General features: G+C 54.6%; 1 protein-coding gene across 1 annotated transcript in view; it reads left to right on the forward strand.

The window, feature by feature from the left end:
• LOC147097553 (C-type lectin domain family 10 member A-like) overlaps window positions 1-17,842 on the forward strand; it is a 139,864-nt gene that overhangs the window by 66,585 nt on the left and 55,437 nt on the right. Inside the window, exons 4-5 of the mRNA XM_085971511.1 lie at window positions 337-438; window positions 16,262-16,333. Coding sequence (XP_085827637.1) covers window positions 337-438; window positions 16,262-16,333 — 174 coding nt within the window. The remainder of the gene's footprint in view (window positions 1-336; window positions 439-16,261; window positions 16,334-17,842) is intronic.

Consider the following 17,842-nt stretch of genomic DNA (forward strand, 5'->3'; position numbering starts at 1 on the left):
ACACACACACACACACACACACACACACTGCACACACACACACACACTGCACACACACACTGCGCACACACACACACACACACACACTGCACACACACACACACACACGCACACATGCACACACACACATGCACACACACACACACACACACACACACACACACACACTGCACACACACACACACACACATGCACACACACACATACACACACACACACACACACACTATTAGGCTCCATCAGCAGCATCTCATTCTTTAGGGTTTGATGTCCTATTGAAGCCAATGTTAAGCCAGCATCTAACATTCTCTTCCCTAATGTTTTCCCATTAATAAGACCAAGGTCCAATGGAAAAGCAGCGACCACTCCTGCTCTACATTCTGCTGGCTCTCTGTTTCACGGTAACTCTGGTCATCATCATCGCCGGGGTCCTCAAGTGTAAGTGTCGATTAACAGGGCAAGTGATGGGAACATGAAAAATATCCAACCTGTTTAAAACTGAACAGCATCTAATCGGTGTACCGGCTCTGGGAGTGTTTGACGGGACAGTGTAGAGGGAGCTTTACTCTGTATCTAACCCGTGCTGTACCTGCCCTGGGGGCGTTTGATGGGACAGTGTAGAGGGAGCTTTACTCTGCATCTAACCCGTGCTGTACCTGCCCTGGGAGTGTTTGATGGGACAGTGTAGAGGGTGCTTTACTCTGTATCTAACCCGCGCTGTACCTGCCCTGGGAGTGTTTGATGGGACAGTGTAGAGGGAGCTTTACTCTGTATCTAACCCGTGCTGTACCTGCCCTGGGAGTGTTTGATGGGACAGTGTAGAGGGAGCTTTACTCTGAATCTAACCTGTGCTGTACCTGCCCTGGGAGTGTTTGATGGGACGGTGTAGAGGGAGCTTTACTCTGTATCTAACCTGTGCTGTACCTGCCCTGGGGGTGTTTGATGGGACAGTGTAGAGGGAGCTTTACTCTGTATCTAACCTGTGCTGTACCTGCCCTGGGAGTGTTTGATGGGACAGTGTAGAGGGAGCTTTACTCTGTATCTAACCCATGCTGTACCTGCCCTGGGAGTGTTTGATGGGACAGTGTAGAGGGAGCTTTACTCTGAATCTAACCTGTGCTGTACCTGCCCTGGGAGTGTTTGATGGGACGGTGTAGAGGGAGCTTTACTCTGTATCTAACCTGTGCTGTACCTGCCCTGGGGGTGTTTGATGGGACAGTGTAGAGGGAGCTTTACTCTGTATCTAACCTGTGCTGTACCTGCCCTGGGAGTGTTTGATGGGACAGTGTAAAGGGAGCTCTACTCTGTATCTAACCCGTGCTGTACCTGCCCTGAGGGTGATTGATGGGGCAGTGTAGAGGGAGCTTTACTCTGTATCTAACCCGTGCTGTACCTGCCCTGGGAGTGTTTGATGGGATGGTGTAGAGGGAGCTTTACTCTGTATCTAACCCGTGCTGTACCTGCCCTGGGCGTGTTTGATGGGACAGTGTAGAAGGAGTTTTTCTTTGTGTCTAACCCGTGTTTATCTGCCCTGAGAGTGTTTGCTGTTGACTTGAAATGGGAAAGTGATTTTTTCCAATTATCTGGTGTCCTGGCCCATCACCTAAAAATCTCGTTACGAAGCTTTCCTTTGCGATCAGGCACTGAGTGTTCTGTGTAAATCCCCTTGTAACAATGGGCTGGATTTTACAGGCAGGGTTTGACACGTGTGCACTCTATATTTAGTTTGTTTATTGCAGAGAAAACCACAAGTTCCTCATTCAGAGGAAACGACTCTCTGAGAATCTGACCTTTTCTTTAGTGAGAGTTGTGCTTAGTCTGGTCTACTCATTTCCCAAGGTGTAGGTGTTGCTGAAGTCCAGTGATTTTCTTTCCCCCACCCTCTCCTCAGCCGTCATCCTGCCCATGAAACCCATCATCTCCTCTCTCGATTCCCTCCCACTGCAGCTCCCGACCACCCCACCTCCTCCTTCAGCCCCAAGCTCACGTCCCGAGCTTCCAACACTGCCCCTCCCTCCTTCCCAGCTCCTGTTATCAACCCCACCCTGCATTCCCTCCAGCTGTCCCCCATCTCCAGCCTTCACTATCCTTCCAGAAAAAAGAGAGTTGCATTTCTATAGAAACTTTCACGACCACCGAGCGTCCCAAAGTGCTTTTACAGCCAACGAAATGCTGTTGAAGTGTCGTCACTGTAGTAATGTAGGAATGTCCTAGAATGTACTGTTGCCTTGCAACTGAACTCCGCACTGCTCCGTCACTGCAGGTTCCACACCTTCCACTCCACCCACATTACTGAGACTTGCCTGGTCCAAGTTACAACCCACAACATCATGTGTGATTCTGGCCTTGACTCACTGGGGGAGAAATTCGGTTGTTAGCGCCACCGATTAATGCCTAAAGAGGCCGAGAAGTGGGGCGCTAGCCAATTTCCGGGCGGGCACAAGGCGCCTAGCGCCTCGCCCCATATTGAGCATGCATTTAGCGCCGGCACTAAATCTTAGCGCCCGCTCATGGGCGCAGGCTGATTATGACGTCATTTGAGTGTGCAACGCCTTTTGGGCGCCCCGGACCGGAAATTCAGTGGCGTCCCCCACCGTAACGCCTGGCGCTAATAATGACAGCTTACCTGGGCCTTACCAAGTCTCTCTTGGGCTGGAGGAGCGTTATTTAAAGGGGACTGGTGTGGTTTAAAAGCGGCAGCCATTTTTGGATCGCAACTTCCTCGAGAGCTACAAAGAGTTGCTGAGCTGCACACTGAGAGTCATTTGACCACTGAGCCAGCGCAGGCAGATGATCTTCAGCCTTCTAACCATCACCTTGCTGTTGGTGAGCCTTGACAATGGGGAACCTTCCTGTGGGCACTTATTATGGGGGCTGCATTGGAGGGGAACGTCCTGCTGCTGAATCATCTGGAAAGGGCACTGAGACGCTGGGAGAGGGGGGGCGGGCATGGCCAGATGGAGGAGGGCCAACAGACGTCGCCACAGCAGACCTTATGCTGGCAGGGTTATCCGACAGCAGTTTTCCTACATGAACATGCCGGAGGAGCAGTGTGTCAGAAGGCTGCGATTTAGAAAGGGGGTGGTGACTGAGCTGTGCCAGCTGCTTCAGCCAGATCTGCAGCTTCAGATAAGGTGCAGGACATCTCTGCCGGCGGCTGAGAAGATGCCTGCTGGCCTGAACGTCTACGCGAGCGGCTCTTCTCAGGCTGCACGTCAGAGGCTGATCAGGAGTAGCTTCTAGGCCCCTCTCACGGAATGCTTGCTGCCATTCCAAGAACAGGAATGGAACCGGTCTGATACCCTCAAGCCTGTGAAGGGCAAGATGCATGTAAATAGCAGGCATGGCCATTGTAAATGAAGAAAGTGTTTCATTACTCAAAATGTGGTTCCTTCAAACATGAGAAAGCTATGGCAACAGAAAGCAAAACTAATACACTGACACGTAACTGCCTCTCACACCCGGGAGACTGTCCAAAACATAAATCACATTCCGACCATCTTCCTTGGCCTTGATTCCACTGCGCCAACCAAAGCATCCAATGCCCCATCAGTGAGGCGTTCCGCCCTCTGTCTCACCCTTTCCATGTCTTGCTAGGCTGGTGCACCAAAGGTAGGCTCCCACCGCTTTGAAGGCCTACAAGGCAGTGAGTGTGTCTGGTGATGCCAATTGACCTGCCCCTTCAAGAGCTGGCTGGCGCCACTGTGTCTCAGGGAAAGTGATTATTGACAGGACCCTCGCTGCGCCCCGCCGCGGTGAAATTGGGTTGCGCCGCCAGGTTAGCGCCTTAAGAGTAGCGTGCAGTGCCTGATTTAGCGCCGCAATCACCTTTAGGGGCGCTGAAACCCAATATTGTGCTAGGTGGCGCTAAATTACGCCTGGCGCTAAACTTTGCGCATCGCCAGGACTAGCGCCCCAAATGCGGCTATACCGAATTTCTAGGCCACTGTCTCTCGTCATCCTCCTGGACCTCTTAGATGCCGCACTTGACTCAGGGGTCCCTCTCTCGCCTCTGAGTCAGAAGGTTGTGGGTTCAAGTCCCACTCCAGAGACTTGAGAACAAAAATCCAGGCTGACACTCCAGTGCAGAGCTGAGGGAGTGCTGCACTGTCAGAGGTGCCGTCTTTTGGATGAGATGTTAAACCGAGTGATGTGCCTCAATAAAGCCGAGACTCGATGTTAGCGAAACAAAACAAGGCTTTTATTGACTTAGAAGGTAACACACAGAGGAGAATGTATCTTCCATCCAGAGGTCTGCCGTACTGGATGTGCTGCAGGCTGGGCCAGCTTACATAGGAGCCAGGTATGGGCGGAGCCCTACACACAGTACAATACAATGGAAATGAAACTGAAACCAACCACAGTCACAGGCAGAGAAATACTGATGAGTGATGAATGGAATATTTCATCACACCGAGGCCCTGTTCCCTCTCCAAGGTGGATGTAAAAGATCCCGTGGTGCTATTGGAAGAAGGTCGCCCCAGTGTCCTGGCCACGATTAAGCTCTCAGCCAACATCAAAAACAGATTATCTGGTCATTATCACATTGCTGTTTGTGGGAGCTTGCTGTGCGCAAATTGGTGCCATGTTTCCGACATTACAACAGTAACTACACTTCAAAAGCACTTCAGAGGCTGTGAAGCACTTTGGGACATCCTGAGGTTGTGAAAGGTGCTATATCAATGCAAGTGTTTCTTCAATATCCTCAACACTGTCGACCAGTCTATCCTGCTCCACTGCAGTTGTGCTGCTCCAACTCATCGCACCTGTCACAGTGAAGATGTTGTTTCTCCTCCAGTGGCAGCTTCTCCTGTACCCACCCTGTTACAATCTCACCGTCCCCCCGGACACCGTCCTTGGCCCCTCTCACCATCCCCCCAGGACACCATCCTTGGCCCCTCTCACCGTCCCCCCAGGACATCATCCTTGGCCCCTCTCACCATCCCCCCAGGACACCATCCTTGGCCCCTCTCACCGTCCCCCCAGGACACCGTCATTGGCCCCTCTCACCATCCCCCAGGACACCATCCTTGGCCCCTCTCACCGTCCCCCCAGGACACCATCCTTGGCCACTCTCACCGTCCCCCCAGGACACCATCCTTGGCCCCTCTCACCATTCCCCCAGGACACCGTCCTTGGCCCCTCTCACCATCCCCCAGGACACCATCCTTGGCCCCCTCTCACCGTCCCCCCAGGACACCATCCTTGGCCCCTCTCACCGTCCCCCCAGGACACCATCCTTGGCCCCTCTCACTGTCCCCCCAGGACACCATCCTTGGCCCCCTCTCACCGTCCCCCCAGGACACCATCCTTGGCCCCTCTCACCGTCCCCCAGGATACCATCCTTGGCCCCTCTCACCGTCCCCCCAGGACACCATCCTTGGCCCCTCTCACCGTCCCCCCAGGACTCCATCCTTGGCCCCTCTCACCATCCCCCCAGGACTCCATCCTTGGCCCCCTCTCACCATCCCCCAGGACACCATCCTTTGCCCCTCTCACCGTCCCCCCAGGACACCATCCTTGGCCCCTCTCACCATCCCCCCAGGACACCATCCTTGGCCCCTCTCACCGTCCCCCCAGGACTCCATCCTTGGCCCCCTCTCGCCGTCCCCCAGGACACCATCCTTGGCACCTCTCACCGTCCCCCCAGGACACCATCCTTGGCCCCCTCTCACCGTCCCCCCAGGACACCATCCTTGGCCCCTCTCACCGTCCCCCCAGGACACCATCCTTGGCCCCTCTTGCCGTCCCCCAGGACACCATCCTTGGCCCCTCTCACCGTCCCCCCAGGACTCCATCCATGGCCCCCTCTCGCCGTCCCCCAGGACACCATCCTTGGCACCTCTCACCGTCCCCCCAGGACACCATCCTTGGCCCCCTCTCACCGTCCCCCCAGGACACCATCCTTGGCCCCTCTCACCGTCCCCCCAGGACACCATCCTTGGCCCCTCTTGCCGTCCCCCAGGACACCATCCTTGGCCCCTCTCACCGTCCCCCCAGGACACTATCCTTGGCCCCTCTCACTGTCCCCCCAGGACTCCATCCTTGGCCCCTCTCACCATTCCCCCAGGACTCCATCCTTGGCCCCTCTCAGCATCCACCCAGGACACCATCCTTGGCCCCTCTCACCGTCCCCCCAGGACACCATCCTTGGCCCCTCTCACCATCCCCCCAGGACACCATCCTTGGCCCCTCTCACCGTCCCCCCAGGACACCATCCTTGGCCCCTCTCACCATCCCCCCAGGACTCCATCCTTGGCCCCCTCTCACCGTCCCCCAGGACACCATCCTTGGCACCTCTCACCGTCCCCCCAGGACACTATCCTTGGCCCCTCTCACCGTCCCCCCAGGACTCCATCCTTGGCCCCTCTCACCATCCCCCCAGGACTCCATCCTTGGCCCCTCTCACCAACCCCCCAGGACACCATCCTTGGCCCCTCTCACCGTCCCCCCAGGACACCATCCTTGGCCCCTCTCACCGACCCCCAGGACAACATCCTTGGCCCCCTCTCACCGTCCCCCCAGGACACCATCCTTGGCCCCTCTCACCGTCCCCCCAGGACACCATCCTTGGCCCCTCTCACCGTCCCCCCAGGACACCATCCTTGGCCCCTCTCACCGTCCCCCCAGGACACCATCCTTGGCCCCTCTCACCGTCCCTCCAGGACACCATCCTTGGCCCCCTCTCACCGTCCCCCCTGGGCACCATCGTTGGCCCCCTCTCACCGTCCCCCCAGGACACCATCCTTGGCCCCTCTCACCGTCCCCCCAGGACACCATCCTTGGCCCCCTCTCACCGTCCCCCCTGGGCACCATCATTGGCCCCCTCTCACCGTCCCCCCTGGGCACCATCGTTGGCCCCCTCTCACCGTCCCCCCAGGACACCATCCTTGGCCCCTTCTCACCGTCCCCCCAGGACACCATCCTTGGCCCCCTCTCACCGTCCCCCAGGACACCATCCTTGGCCCCTCTCACCGTCCCCCAGGACACCATCCTTGGCCCCTCTCACCGTCCCCCAGGACACCATCCCTGGCCCCTCTGACCGTCCCCCCAGGACACCATCCATGGCCCCCTCTCACCGTCCCCCCAGGACACCATCGTTGGCCCCTCTCACCGTCCCCCCAGGACACCATCCTTGGCCCCTCTCACCGTCCCCCCAGGACACCATCCTTGGCCCCTCTCACCATATCCCCAGGACACCATCCTTGGCCCCTCTCACCATCCCCCCAGGACTCCATCCTTGGCCCCCTCTCACCAACCCCCAGGACTCCATCCTTGGCCCCCTCTCACCGTCCCCCCAGGACACCATCCTTGACCCCTCTCTCCGTCCCCCCAGGACTCCATCCTTGGCCCCTCTCACCATCCCCCCAGGACACCACCCTTGGCCCCTCTCACCGTCCCCCCAGGACACCATCCTTGGCCCCTCTTGCTGTCCCCCAGGACACCATCCTTGGCCCCTCTCACCGTCCCCCCAGGACACTATCCTTGGCCCCTCTCACCGTCCCCCCAGGACACCATTCTTGGCCCCTCTCACCGTCCCTCCAGGACACCATCCTTGGCCCCCTCTCACCGTCCCCCCTGGGCACCATCGTTGGCCCCCTCTCACCGTCCCCCCAGGACACCATCCTTGACCCCTCTCACCGTCCCCCCAGGACACCATCCTTGGCCCCCTCTCACCGTCCCCCCTGGGCACCATCGTTGGCCCCCTCTCACCGTCCCCCCAGGACACCACCCTTGGCCCCTTCTCACCGTCCCCCCAGGACACCATCCTTGGCCGCCTCGCACCGTCCCCCAGGACACCATCCTTGGCCCCTCTCACCGTCGCCCAGGACACCATCCTTGGCCCCTCTGACCGTCCCCCCAGGACACCATCCATGGCCCCCTCTCACCGTCCCCCCAGGACACCATCGTTGGCCCCTCTCACCGTCCCCCCAGGACACCATCCTTGGCCCCTCTCACCATCCCCCCAGGACACTATCCTTGGCCCCTCTCACCATATCCCCAGGACACCATCCTTGGCCCCTCTCACCATCCCCCCAGGACTCCATCCTTGGCCCCCTCTCACCATCCCCCAGGACTCCATCCTTGGCCCCCTCTCACCGTCCCCCCAGGACACCATCCTTGACCCCTCTCTCCCTCCCCCCAGGACACCATCCTTGGCCCCTCTCACCGTCCCCCAGGACACCATCCTTGGCCCCTCTCACCGTCCCCCCAGGACACCATCCATGGCCCCCTCTCACCGTCCCCCCAGGACTCCATCCATGGCCCCCTCTCACCATCCCCCCAGGACACCATCCTTGGCCCCTCTCACCGTCCCCCCAGGACACCATCCTTGGCCCCTCTCAACGTCCCCCTGGGACACCACCCTTGGCCCCTCTCACCGTCCCCCCAGGACACCATCCTTGGCCCCCTCTCACCGTCCCCCCAGGAGACCATCCTTGGCCCCTCTCACCATCCCCCCAGGACTCCATCCTTGGCCCCTCTCACCGTCCCCCCAGGACTCCATCCTTGGCCCCTCTCACCGTCCCCCCAGGACTCCGTCCTTGGCCCCCTCTCACCATCCCCCAGGACACCATCCTTGGCCCCTCTCACCATCCCCCCAGGACACCATCCTTGGCCCCCTCTCACCGTCCCCCCAGGACACCATCCTTGGCCCCTCTCACCGTCCCCCCAGGACACCATCCTTGGCCCCCTCTCAACGTCCCCCAGGACACCATCCTTGGCCCCTCTCACTGTCCCCCTGGACTCCATCCTTGGCCCCTCTCACCGTCCCCCCAGGACACCATCCTTGGCCCCTCTCACCCTCCCCCCAGGACACCACCCTTGGCCCCTCTCACCGTCCCCCCAGGACACCATCCTTGGCCCCTCTCACCGTCCCCCCAGGACACCATCCTTGGCCCCTCTCACCGTCCCCCAGGACACCATCCTTGGCCCCTCTCGCCATCCCCCTGGGCCACCATCCTTGGCCCCCTCTCACCATCCCCCTGGGCCACCATCCTTGGCCCCTCTCACCATCCCCCAGGACACCATCCTTGGCCCCTCTCACCGTCCCCCAGGACACCATCCTTGGCCCCTCTCACCATCCCCCAGGGCACCACCCTTGGCCCCCTCTCACCATCCCCCAGGACACCATCCTTGGCCCCTCTCACCATCCCCCAGGACACCATCCTTGGCCCCTCTCACCGTCCCCCCAGGACACCATCCTTGGCCCCTCTCACCATCCCCCAGGACACCATCCTTGGCCCCTCTCACCGTCCCCCCAGGACACCATCCTTGGCCCCTCTCACCGTCCCCCCAGGACACCATCCTTGGCCCCCTCTCGCCATCCCCCCAGGACACCATCCATGGCCCCTCTCACTGTCCCCCAGGACACCATCCTTGGCCCCCTCTCACCATCCCCCGAGGACACCATCCTTGGCCCCTCCTCTTCACCATTTACACACCTGAATCACCGGGTCACCTTCAGCATGTACATTGCGGGCGCTCAGTTCTGCATCCCTACTAATGGCTCTTGCTGCCCTCACTGACTGCCTGTCTAACACTCAGACCCAGTGAGACACAATTACCTCCCACTCAATGTTGGGAAAATCAAAGTCATCCTCTTTGGTTTACACCAACCTCCGGCCTCAATTCCATCAACCCCCCCCCCCACTACCCTCCCCCCCCTGCAAAGTCTCATGCTCCCCTCCCCCCCACAAAGTCCTGTGCTCCCCTCCACCTCCCCCTCTCACTCCTCCCCTCCCCCTCCCGTCTTCTCTCCCCCTCCCCCTCCCCCCCCTCTCTCCCTCTCACTCCCGCCCCCTCCCTCCCCCTCTTCTATAGATATGTGAAGAGAAAAAGATTGGTGAAGTCAAGTGTAGGTCCCTTGCAGTCAGAATCGGGGGAATTTATAATGGGGAACAAAGAAATGGCAGACCAGTTAAATACATACTTTGGTATGTCCCAGGTATGTCGGGGAACATAGGGTCTAATGAGAGGGAGGAACTGAATGAAATCAGTATTTGTAGGGAAATGGTGTTAGGGAAATTGACGGGATTGAAGGCCGATAAATCCCCAGGGCCTGATAATCTACGTCCTAGGGTACTTAAGGAAGTGGCCCTAGAAATAGTACATGCATTGTTGGTCATCTTCCAAAATTCTATAGACTCTGGAACAGTACCCATGGATTGGAGGGTAGCTAATGTTACCCCACTGTTCAAAAAAGGTGGTAGAGAGAAAACGGGGAATTATAGGCTGGTAAGCCTGACATCGGTAGTGACGAAAATGCTAGAGTCCATTATAAAAGATGTAATAGCAGAACACTTGGAAAACAGTGACAGGATCGGACAAAGTTAACACGGATTTACAAAAGGTAAATCGTGCTTGACTAATCTACTGGAATTTTTTGAGAATGTGACTGGTAGAATACATAAGGGAGGACCAGTGGATGTGGTGTATTTGGACTTTCAGAAGGCTTTCGATAAGGTCCCGCATAAGAGATTAGCATGTAAAGTTAAGGCACATGGGATTGGGGGCAAGCTACTGACTTGGATAGAGAACTGGTTGGCAGACAGAAAGCAAAGAGTTGGAATAAACGGGTCTTTTTCCGAGTGGCAGGCCGTGACTAGTGGGGTACCGCAAGGATCGGTCCTAGGACCCCAGCTGTTCACAATATATATTAATGATCTAGATGAGGGAAGTAGATGTATTGGCCCAGAAATTCGGGTCTCCACGGGTGAGTACGCACGGGGTACTCACCCGTAGACCCAATGGAAGTGCCGGTTTCCTGCATGCACTGCGCAATTGCGGGAAACCGGCACTTCCGTTCCTCTGAACGAAGGGGTTCAGAGGTCGAACGCGTGCGCAGGAGGGGCTGCGCGTGCGAATCGAACTTTGGTCTTTTTTACAGGTTTGCCCGGGAACGTAAGCCTGCAGAATTTAGAAATGTAAAAAGCAGGCGTAAGGCCTGCTTTTTACAAGGTAAGTGGTGAATTAATTAAAATTAAAACATTTTTTCCACAGGTTTATTATTTTTAAATACTTTAAGGCAAGGTAAGTTTATTTTTTAGCCCCGTTAGAAAATAAACTTATTTTTTTCAAAAATTTAAATTATTGTTTAAAATAGTTATCTCATGTAATTTATAGTTTATTTAAAAAATGTTTTTTTTTTAATTTATTTGAAGATTTAGTGCTATTTTGGGGCCGTAGTATTTATAAGTCTTGACAGCACTTCCTGTCAGACATATGAATGGAGCATTCCCTGCTCCGATTGGTGCTCCATGGCCCACGTGATCCCAGGGGATGCATCGAACTAACTGCGCCCCTGTGATATGCAAGCACTGCGCGCCGGCAGCTGGACCAGGCCCCGGATTGGAATTCCACGGGGGCCTACAGCTCAACGGCTGGCGCGCAAGGTAAGTGCAGGTCGGGGGCTTGCACCCGCGGGAAGCCCCCGACCCGAATTTCTGGGCCAATATCTCCAAGTTTGCAGATGACACAAAGCTGGGTGGGCGTGTGTGCTGTGAGGAGGATGCAGAGAAACTCCACTATGATTTGGATAGGTTGGGTGATTGGGCAGATGCATGGCAGATGCAGTATAATGTGGATAAATGCGAGGTTATCCACTTTGGTGGCAAAAACAGGAAGGCAGATTATTATCTGAACGGCAATAGATTGGGAGAAGGGGAAGTGCAACGAGACCTGGGTGTCCTTGTGTACCAGTCGCTGAAGGTAAGCATGCAGGTGCAGCAGACGGTTAAGAAGGCAAATGGTATGTTGGCCTTCGTAGCGAGAGGGTTCGAGTACAGGAACAAGGATGTCTTGCTGCAGTTGTACAGGGTCTTGGTGAGACCACACCTTGACTATTGTGTGCAGTTTTGGTCGCCTTATATGAGGAAGGATGTTCTTGCCATGGAGGGAGTGCAGCGAAGATTCACCAGACTGATACCTGGGATGGCAGGAATGACGTATGAGGAGAGATTGGGTCGATTGGGCTTATACTCACTGGAGTTTAGAAGAATGAGAGGGGCTCTCATTGAAACTTATAAAATTCTAACAGGACTAGACAGACTAGATGCAGGAAGGATGTTCCCGATGGTCGGGGAGTCCAGAACCAGGGGTCACAGTCTAAAGGTAAGGGGTAAGCCATTTAGGACAGAGATGAGGAGGAATTTCTTCAACCAGAGAGTGGTGAACCTGTGGAATTCTCTGCCAAAGAAGGCAGTTGAGGCCAATTCATTAAATATATTCAAGAAGGAGTTAGATATGTTTCTTGAGGCTAAAGGGATCAAGGGATATGGGGAGAAAACAGGGACAGGGTACTGAATTTGGATGATCAGCCATGATCTCATTGAATGGCGGAGCAGGCTCGAGGGGCCGAATGGCTTACTCCTGCTCCTATCTTCTATGTTTCTATGTTTCCCTCCCCCTCCCTCCCCCTCTCACTCCCCCCTCCCCTTCCCCCTCTCATTCCCCTCCCGCTCCCTCCCCCTCCCCCTCCCTCTCTCCCCTCCCCCTCCCCCCCTTCTTGCTGCAGAGAAATCCATCCAATCATGGGCACAGCAACTACTGTGTCCAGGCACAGGTCTTGGGCCTCCATTAGCTGCTTTTTAACGTTAGCACAAGCTTCCTCTGTGCTTGGTTTCTGTTTCCATGGTTGATGACAAGAGTTCTAACTGTAAATAAACCTTAACTTAAGCAGCTTCTCTTGACTAATTCTAAGGAAAGAAAAATAAAACTGCATGCCAGCCAGGAAACTTAATCATAAACTACAATCTAGCAAAGGTTAATGCTGCAAATTAGTAAAAGGGATTTATATTTGGTTTTAGTTCAACAAAGATAACAAGGCACAGAATCACAGAAACCCCACAGTGCAGATAGAGGCCATTTCGGCCCATCGAGCCTGCACCGACACATATCCCACCCGATCCCCGTAACCCCTACACCAACACATATCCCACCCTATCCCCGTAACCCCACGTATTTAATCCCCCTAACACTAAGGGTCAATTTATCATAGCCAATCAACCTAACCCGCACATCTTTGGACTGTGGGAGGAAACCGGAGCACCCGGAGGAAACCCACGCAAACACGGGGAGAATGTGCAAACTCCACACAGACAGTCACCCGAGGCCGGATTCGAACCCGGGTCCCTGGCGCTGTGAGGCAACAGTGCTAACCACTATGCCACCGTGCACTCAGCGCATTCCCGTAGACAGGAGAGGTAAGAACTAATGCTGTCGACACTGGTTTCCCCTCTCTTCTAGCAATAACAATTAGTTTTTGCAATAACAAGGACTATTGGAATTGTTCATCATCCTGAGAGTCCGAAAGCTGTGGATTTTGCAGAACACCGTTCTACCAAACAGCTCGGGTCATTTAACTCTTGCAATGTCTCATCTCTCTAAATAACCTCAAATGCCCATATTCTTATGCTGTGCACTTTCCCCTCCTCCACTGTGCACATCCCGCAGAGGGATCCCTCCAACCCCCTCCCCACAACCTCTATGTGAGGAGCGTGGCAGGAATGTAATTGGCTAAGTGACAGGAAACAGAGAGTAGTGGTGAACGGTTGTTTCTCGGACTGGAGGAAGGTTTCACGGACTGGGTGGTGTTCCCCAGGGGTCGGTTCTCGGACCATTGCTTTTTTTGATCTATGTTAATGACTTAGACTTGGGTGTACAGGGCACAATTTCAAAATTTGCAGATGACACAAAACTTGGAAGTATAGTGAACAGTGAGGAGGAGAGTGATAGACTTCAGGAAGGAAGAGAGACAGGCTGGTGGAATGGGCAGACACGCGGCAGATGAAGTTTAACGCAGAAAAGTGCAAAGTGATACATTTTGGTAGGAAGAATGAGGAGAGGCAATATAAACTAAAGGGTACAATCCTAAAGGGAGTGCAGGAACGGAGAGACCTGGGGGTATATATGCACAGAGCATTGAAGGTGGCAGGGCAGGTTGAGAAAGCGGTTAAAAAAGCATACGGGATCCTGGGCTTCATAAATAGAGGCATAAAATACAAAAGCAAGGACGTTATGATGAACCTTTATAAAATACTGGTTTGGCCTCAACTGGAGTATTGTGTCCAATTCTGGGCACCGCACTTTAGGAAGGATGTGAAGGCCTTAGAGAGGGTGCAGAAAAGATTTACAAGAATAATTCCAGGGATGAGGAACTTCAGTTACATGGATAGACTGGAGAAGCTGGGATTGTTCTCCTTAGAGCAGAGAAGGTTGAGAGGAGATTTGATCGAGGTGTTCAAAATCATGAGGGGTCTGGACAGAGTAGATAGAGAGAAACTGTTCCCATTGGCAGAAGGGTCGAGAACCAGAGGACTCAGATTTAAGGTGATTGGCAAAAGACCCAAAGGCGACATGAGGAATAACTTGTTTACGCAGCGAGTGGTTAGGATCTGGAATGCACTGCCTGAAAGGCTGGTGGAGGCAGATTCAATCGTGGCTTTCAAAAAGGAATTGGAGAAACCTGAAGGAAAGAAATTTGCAGGGCTCCGGAGAAAGGACGGGAATGGGACGAGCTGAAGTGCTCCTGGAGAGAGCTGGCACGGGCATGATGGGCCGAATGGCCTCCTTCTGTGCTGTAACCATTCTGTAATTCTATGATTAATCCACTCAGCCTCGCTAAAACCAAATTAACTGTTCAAATTAGGGGATCACCTGCTCAAGTTCTGAGGATAGACATGATATGAGTTTGTAGAGATTGTGCGAAAAAGGAGAAGTCAGTTTTATTTTCGAAACAAACTGTTATTTTTCAACATTTCTCGTACAAGCATAATCTAATCGTAGGTTCGTTTGACCCATGACCGGTTCTGAAGCACAGGCCCAGTTCATGACCTCACTGATCCCATTCCCCAGCTCACCGTCCCACTGATCCCAATCCCCAGCTCACCGTCCCACTGATCCCATTCCCCAGCTCACTGTCCCACTGATCCCAATCCCCAGCTCAACATCCCACTGATCCCATTCCCCAGCTCACCGTCCCACTGATCCCATTCCCCAGCTCACTGTCCCACTGATCCCATTCCCCAACTCACCGTCCCACTGATCCCATTCCCCAGCTCACGGTCCCACTGATCCCAAACCCCAGCTCACCGTCCCACTGATCCCAATCCCCAGCTCACCGTCCCACTGATCCCAATCCCCAGCTCACCGTCCCACTGATCCCAAACCCCAGCTCACCGTCCCACTGATCCCAATCCCCAGCTCACCGTCCCACTGATCCCATTCCCCAGCTCACCGTCCCACTGATCCCATTCCCAGCTCACCGTCCCACTGATCCCATTCCCCAGCTCACCGTCCCACTGATCCCATTCCCCAGCTCACCGTCCCACTGATCCCATTCCCCAGCTCACTGGCCCACTGATCCCAATCCCCAGCTCACCGTCCCACTGGTCCCATTCCCCAGCTCACCGGCCCACTGATCCCAATCCCCAGCTCACCGTCCCACTGATCCCATTCCCCAGCTCACCGTCCCACTGATCCCATTCCGCAGCTCACAGTCACTGGCCCTGTCACTGGCACTGGCCCTGTCACTGGCCCTGTCACTGGCACTGGCCCTGTCACTGGCTCTCTCACTGTCACTGTCACTAGCCCTGTCACTGTCACTGGCCCTGTCACTGGCCCTGTCACTGGAACTGTCACTGTCACTAGCACTGGCACTGGCACTGGCACTGTCAGTGGCCCTGTCACTGTCACTGTCACTGGCCCTGTCACCGGCCCTGTCACTGTCACTGGCCCTGTCACTGTCACTGGCCCTGTCACTGTCACTGTCACTGGCCCTGTCACTGTCACTGGCCCTGTCACTGTCACTGGCCCTGTCACTGTCACTGGCCCTGTCACTGTCACTGGCCCTGTCACTGGCCCTGTCACTGGAACTGTCACTGTCACTAGCACTGGCACTGGCACTGTCAGTGGCCCTGTCACTGTCACTGTCGCTGGCCCTGTCATTGGCCCTGTCACTGTCACTGGCCCTGTCACTGTCACTGGCACTGTCACTGTCACTGGCCCTGTCACTGTCACTGTCACTGTCTCAAGCACTGTCACTGGCACTGTCACTGTCACTGGCACTGGCACTGGCCCTGATCTGGAATAGCTCCTGCACTACAGAAAGTGCAGTAATGCTATTGATTGTAGATTTAGATCCATTGAAACACCCTGTGAGATAACGGACTAACTTTGCTTATTAATATTAGTTTTGGTGTGAGCATTGAGTACAAATTGGGTCAGAAATGAAAAGTAACCGTATTTCACTGTCATTTTTCAGTCTCACAATTATCAGCCGCGCTCGGAGACAACCTGCCAACCTTCAGGACCCATCAATCTGGAGTGACAAACAGTGAGTTATTGGAGCAATGGTCAGATAGGCACGGGCTGGGGTGGTGAGGCCTCAATGCGAGAATCGGCGGGAATCGCTGGCTGAGCGGCTGTATAAAGGCTCCCGAGACCCAGGTAAGGCCTCAGTGCGAAAATCGGCAGGAATCGCTGGCTGAGTGGCTGTATAAAGGCCCCAGAGACCAGGTAAGGTGTACCAATCTCCAATCTTGGAACTCGGAGGGAAGGAGAGAGGTAAAAAGTAATCCAAGTGTGACGTCACCAGAAAGCGGGTAAGTGATTAGTTGGTAAGTATTTCTCCCTTTTTAAGCTTAAATCTCTTTGGTTTATAGTTTCTAAGGTGTGATATTCACCATCTAGAATCGGGGCAGAGGGTATTTAAGAATAATATTAATAAATTTAATTAATTACATAGAATGGGAGATCAGGTGATGTGTTGCTGCTGCAATATGTGGGAGCTGGTGGACACCATTGATGCTCACGGTGATCACATTTGCAGTAACTGTTGGCTGCTCGAGGAATTCCGGCTCCGTGTTGAAGAGCTGGAGTCCGAGCTTCAAACACTGAGACACATCAGGGAGTGGGAGAGTTACCTGGACTCTGTGTATCACGACGTATTCACACCAATTAGATTAATTAATTCAGATGTAGTCCGTGGCCAGGGTCAGGATGGTGTGACTAGAAGTGAGGCAGGTACGGGGATCCAGGAGGTAGTGTTGGAGGAGTCGCAGCCCTTGCACTTGTCCAACAGGTTCGAGGCTCTTACTCCCTGTGAGGATGGGAACAGGGACTGCGGGGAGGATGAGCAACCTGGCCACAGCACCGTGGAGCGGGGGGCCATTCAAGTGGGGGGAGTTAAAAGAAATGTTGTAGTGGTAGGGGATAGTATCGTTAGGGGGATAGATAGAGTTATTTGCTGCCGAGAGCGAGAGTCCCGAAGGCTGTGTTGCCTGCCCGGTGCCAGTGTTAAGGACATCTCCTCTGGACTAGAGAGAAACTTGGAGTGGGAGGGGGAGGATCCAGTTGTCGTGGTCCATGTTGGTACCAACGACATAGATAGGACAAGGAAGGAGGTTCTGCTGAGGGAGTTTGAGCAGCTAGGGGCCAAATTAAAAAGCAGAACCACAAGGATAATAATCTCTGGATTATTACCTGAGCCACGAGCGAATTTGGCTAGGACAAATAAAATTAGAGAGTTAAATGCGTGGCTCAAAGACTGGTGTGGGAGAAATGGGTTTTGCTTCCTGGGACACTGGCACCAGTACTGGGGCAGGAGGGAGCTGTTCCGTTGGGATGGGCTTCACTTGGCCAGTGCTGGGACTAGAGTCCTGGCGGATCATATAACTAGGGCTGTAGAGAGGGCTTTAAACTAACTAGTGGGGGGGAGGTTCCTAGAGAGCAAATAATAAAAATGACAACAGAGAAGGTCATAGACTTAGGTAGCAGTGGGGAAATTAAAAACCAGAGCGTGTCAGGAAGGGGCAGAAGGTATGGAGTAAAAGGTAAAGTAATA

This window comes from Somniosus microcephalus, chromosome 31 (assembly GCF_052327205.1).
Source record: "Somniosus microcephalus isolate GS21.2 chromosome 31, FLI_Smic_1.0, whole genome shotgun sequence".
In the NCBI taxonomy this organism is placed as follows: Eukaryota; Metazoa; Chordata; class Chondrichthyes; order Squaliformes; family Somniosidae; genus Somniosus; species Somniosus microcephalus.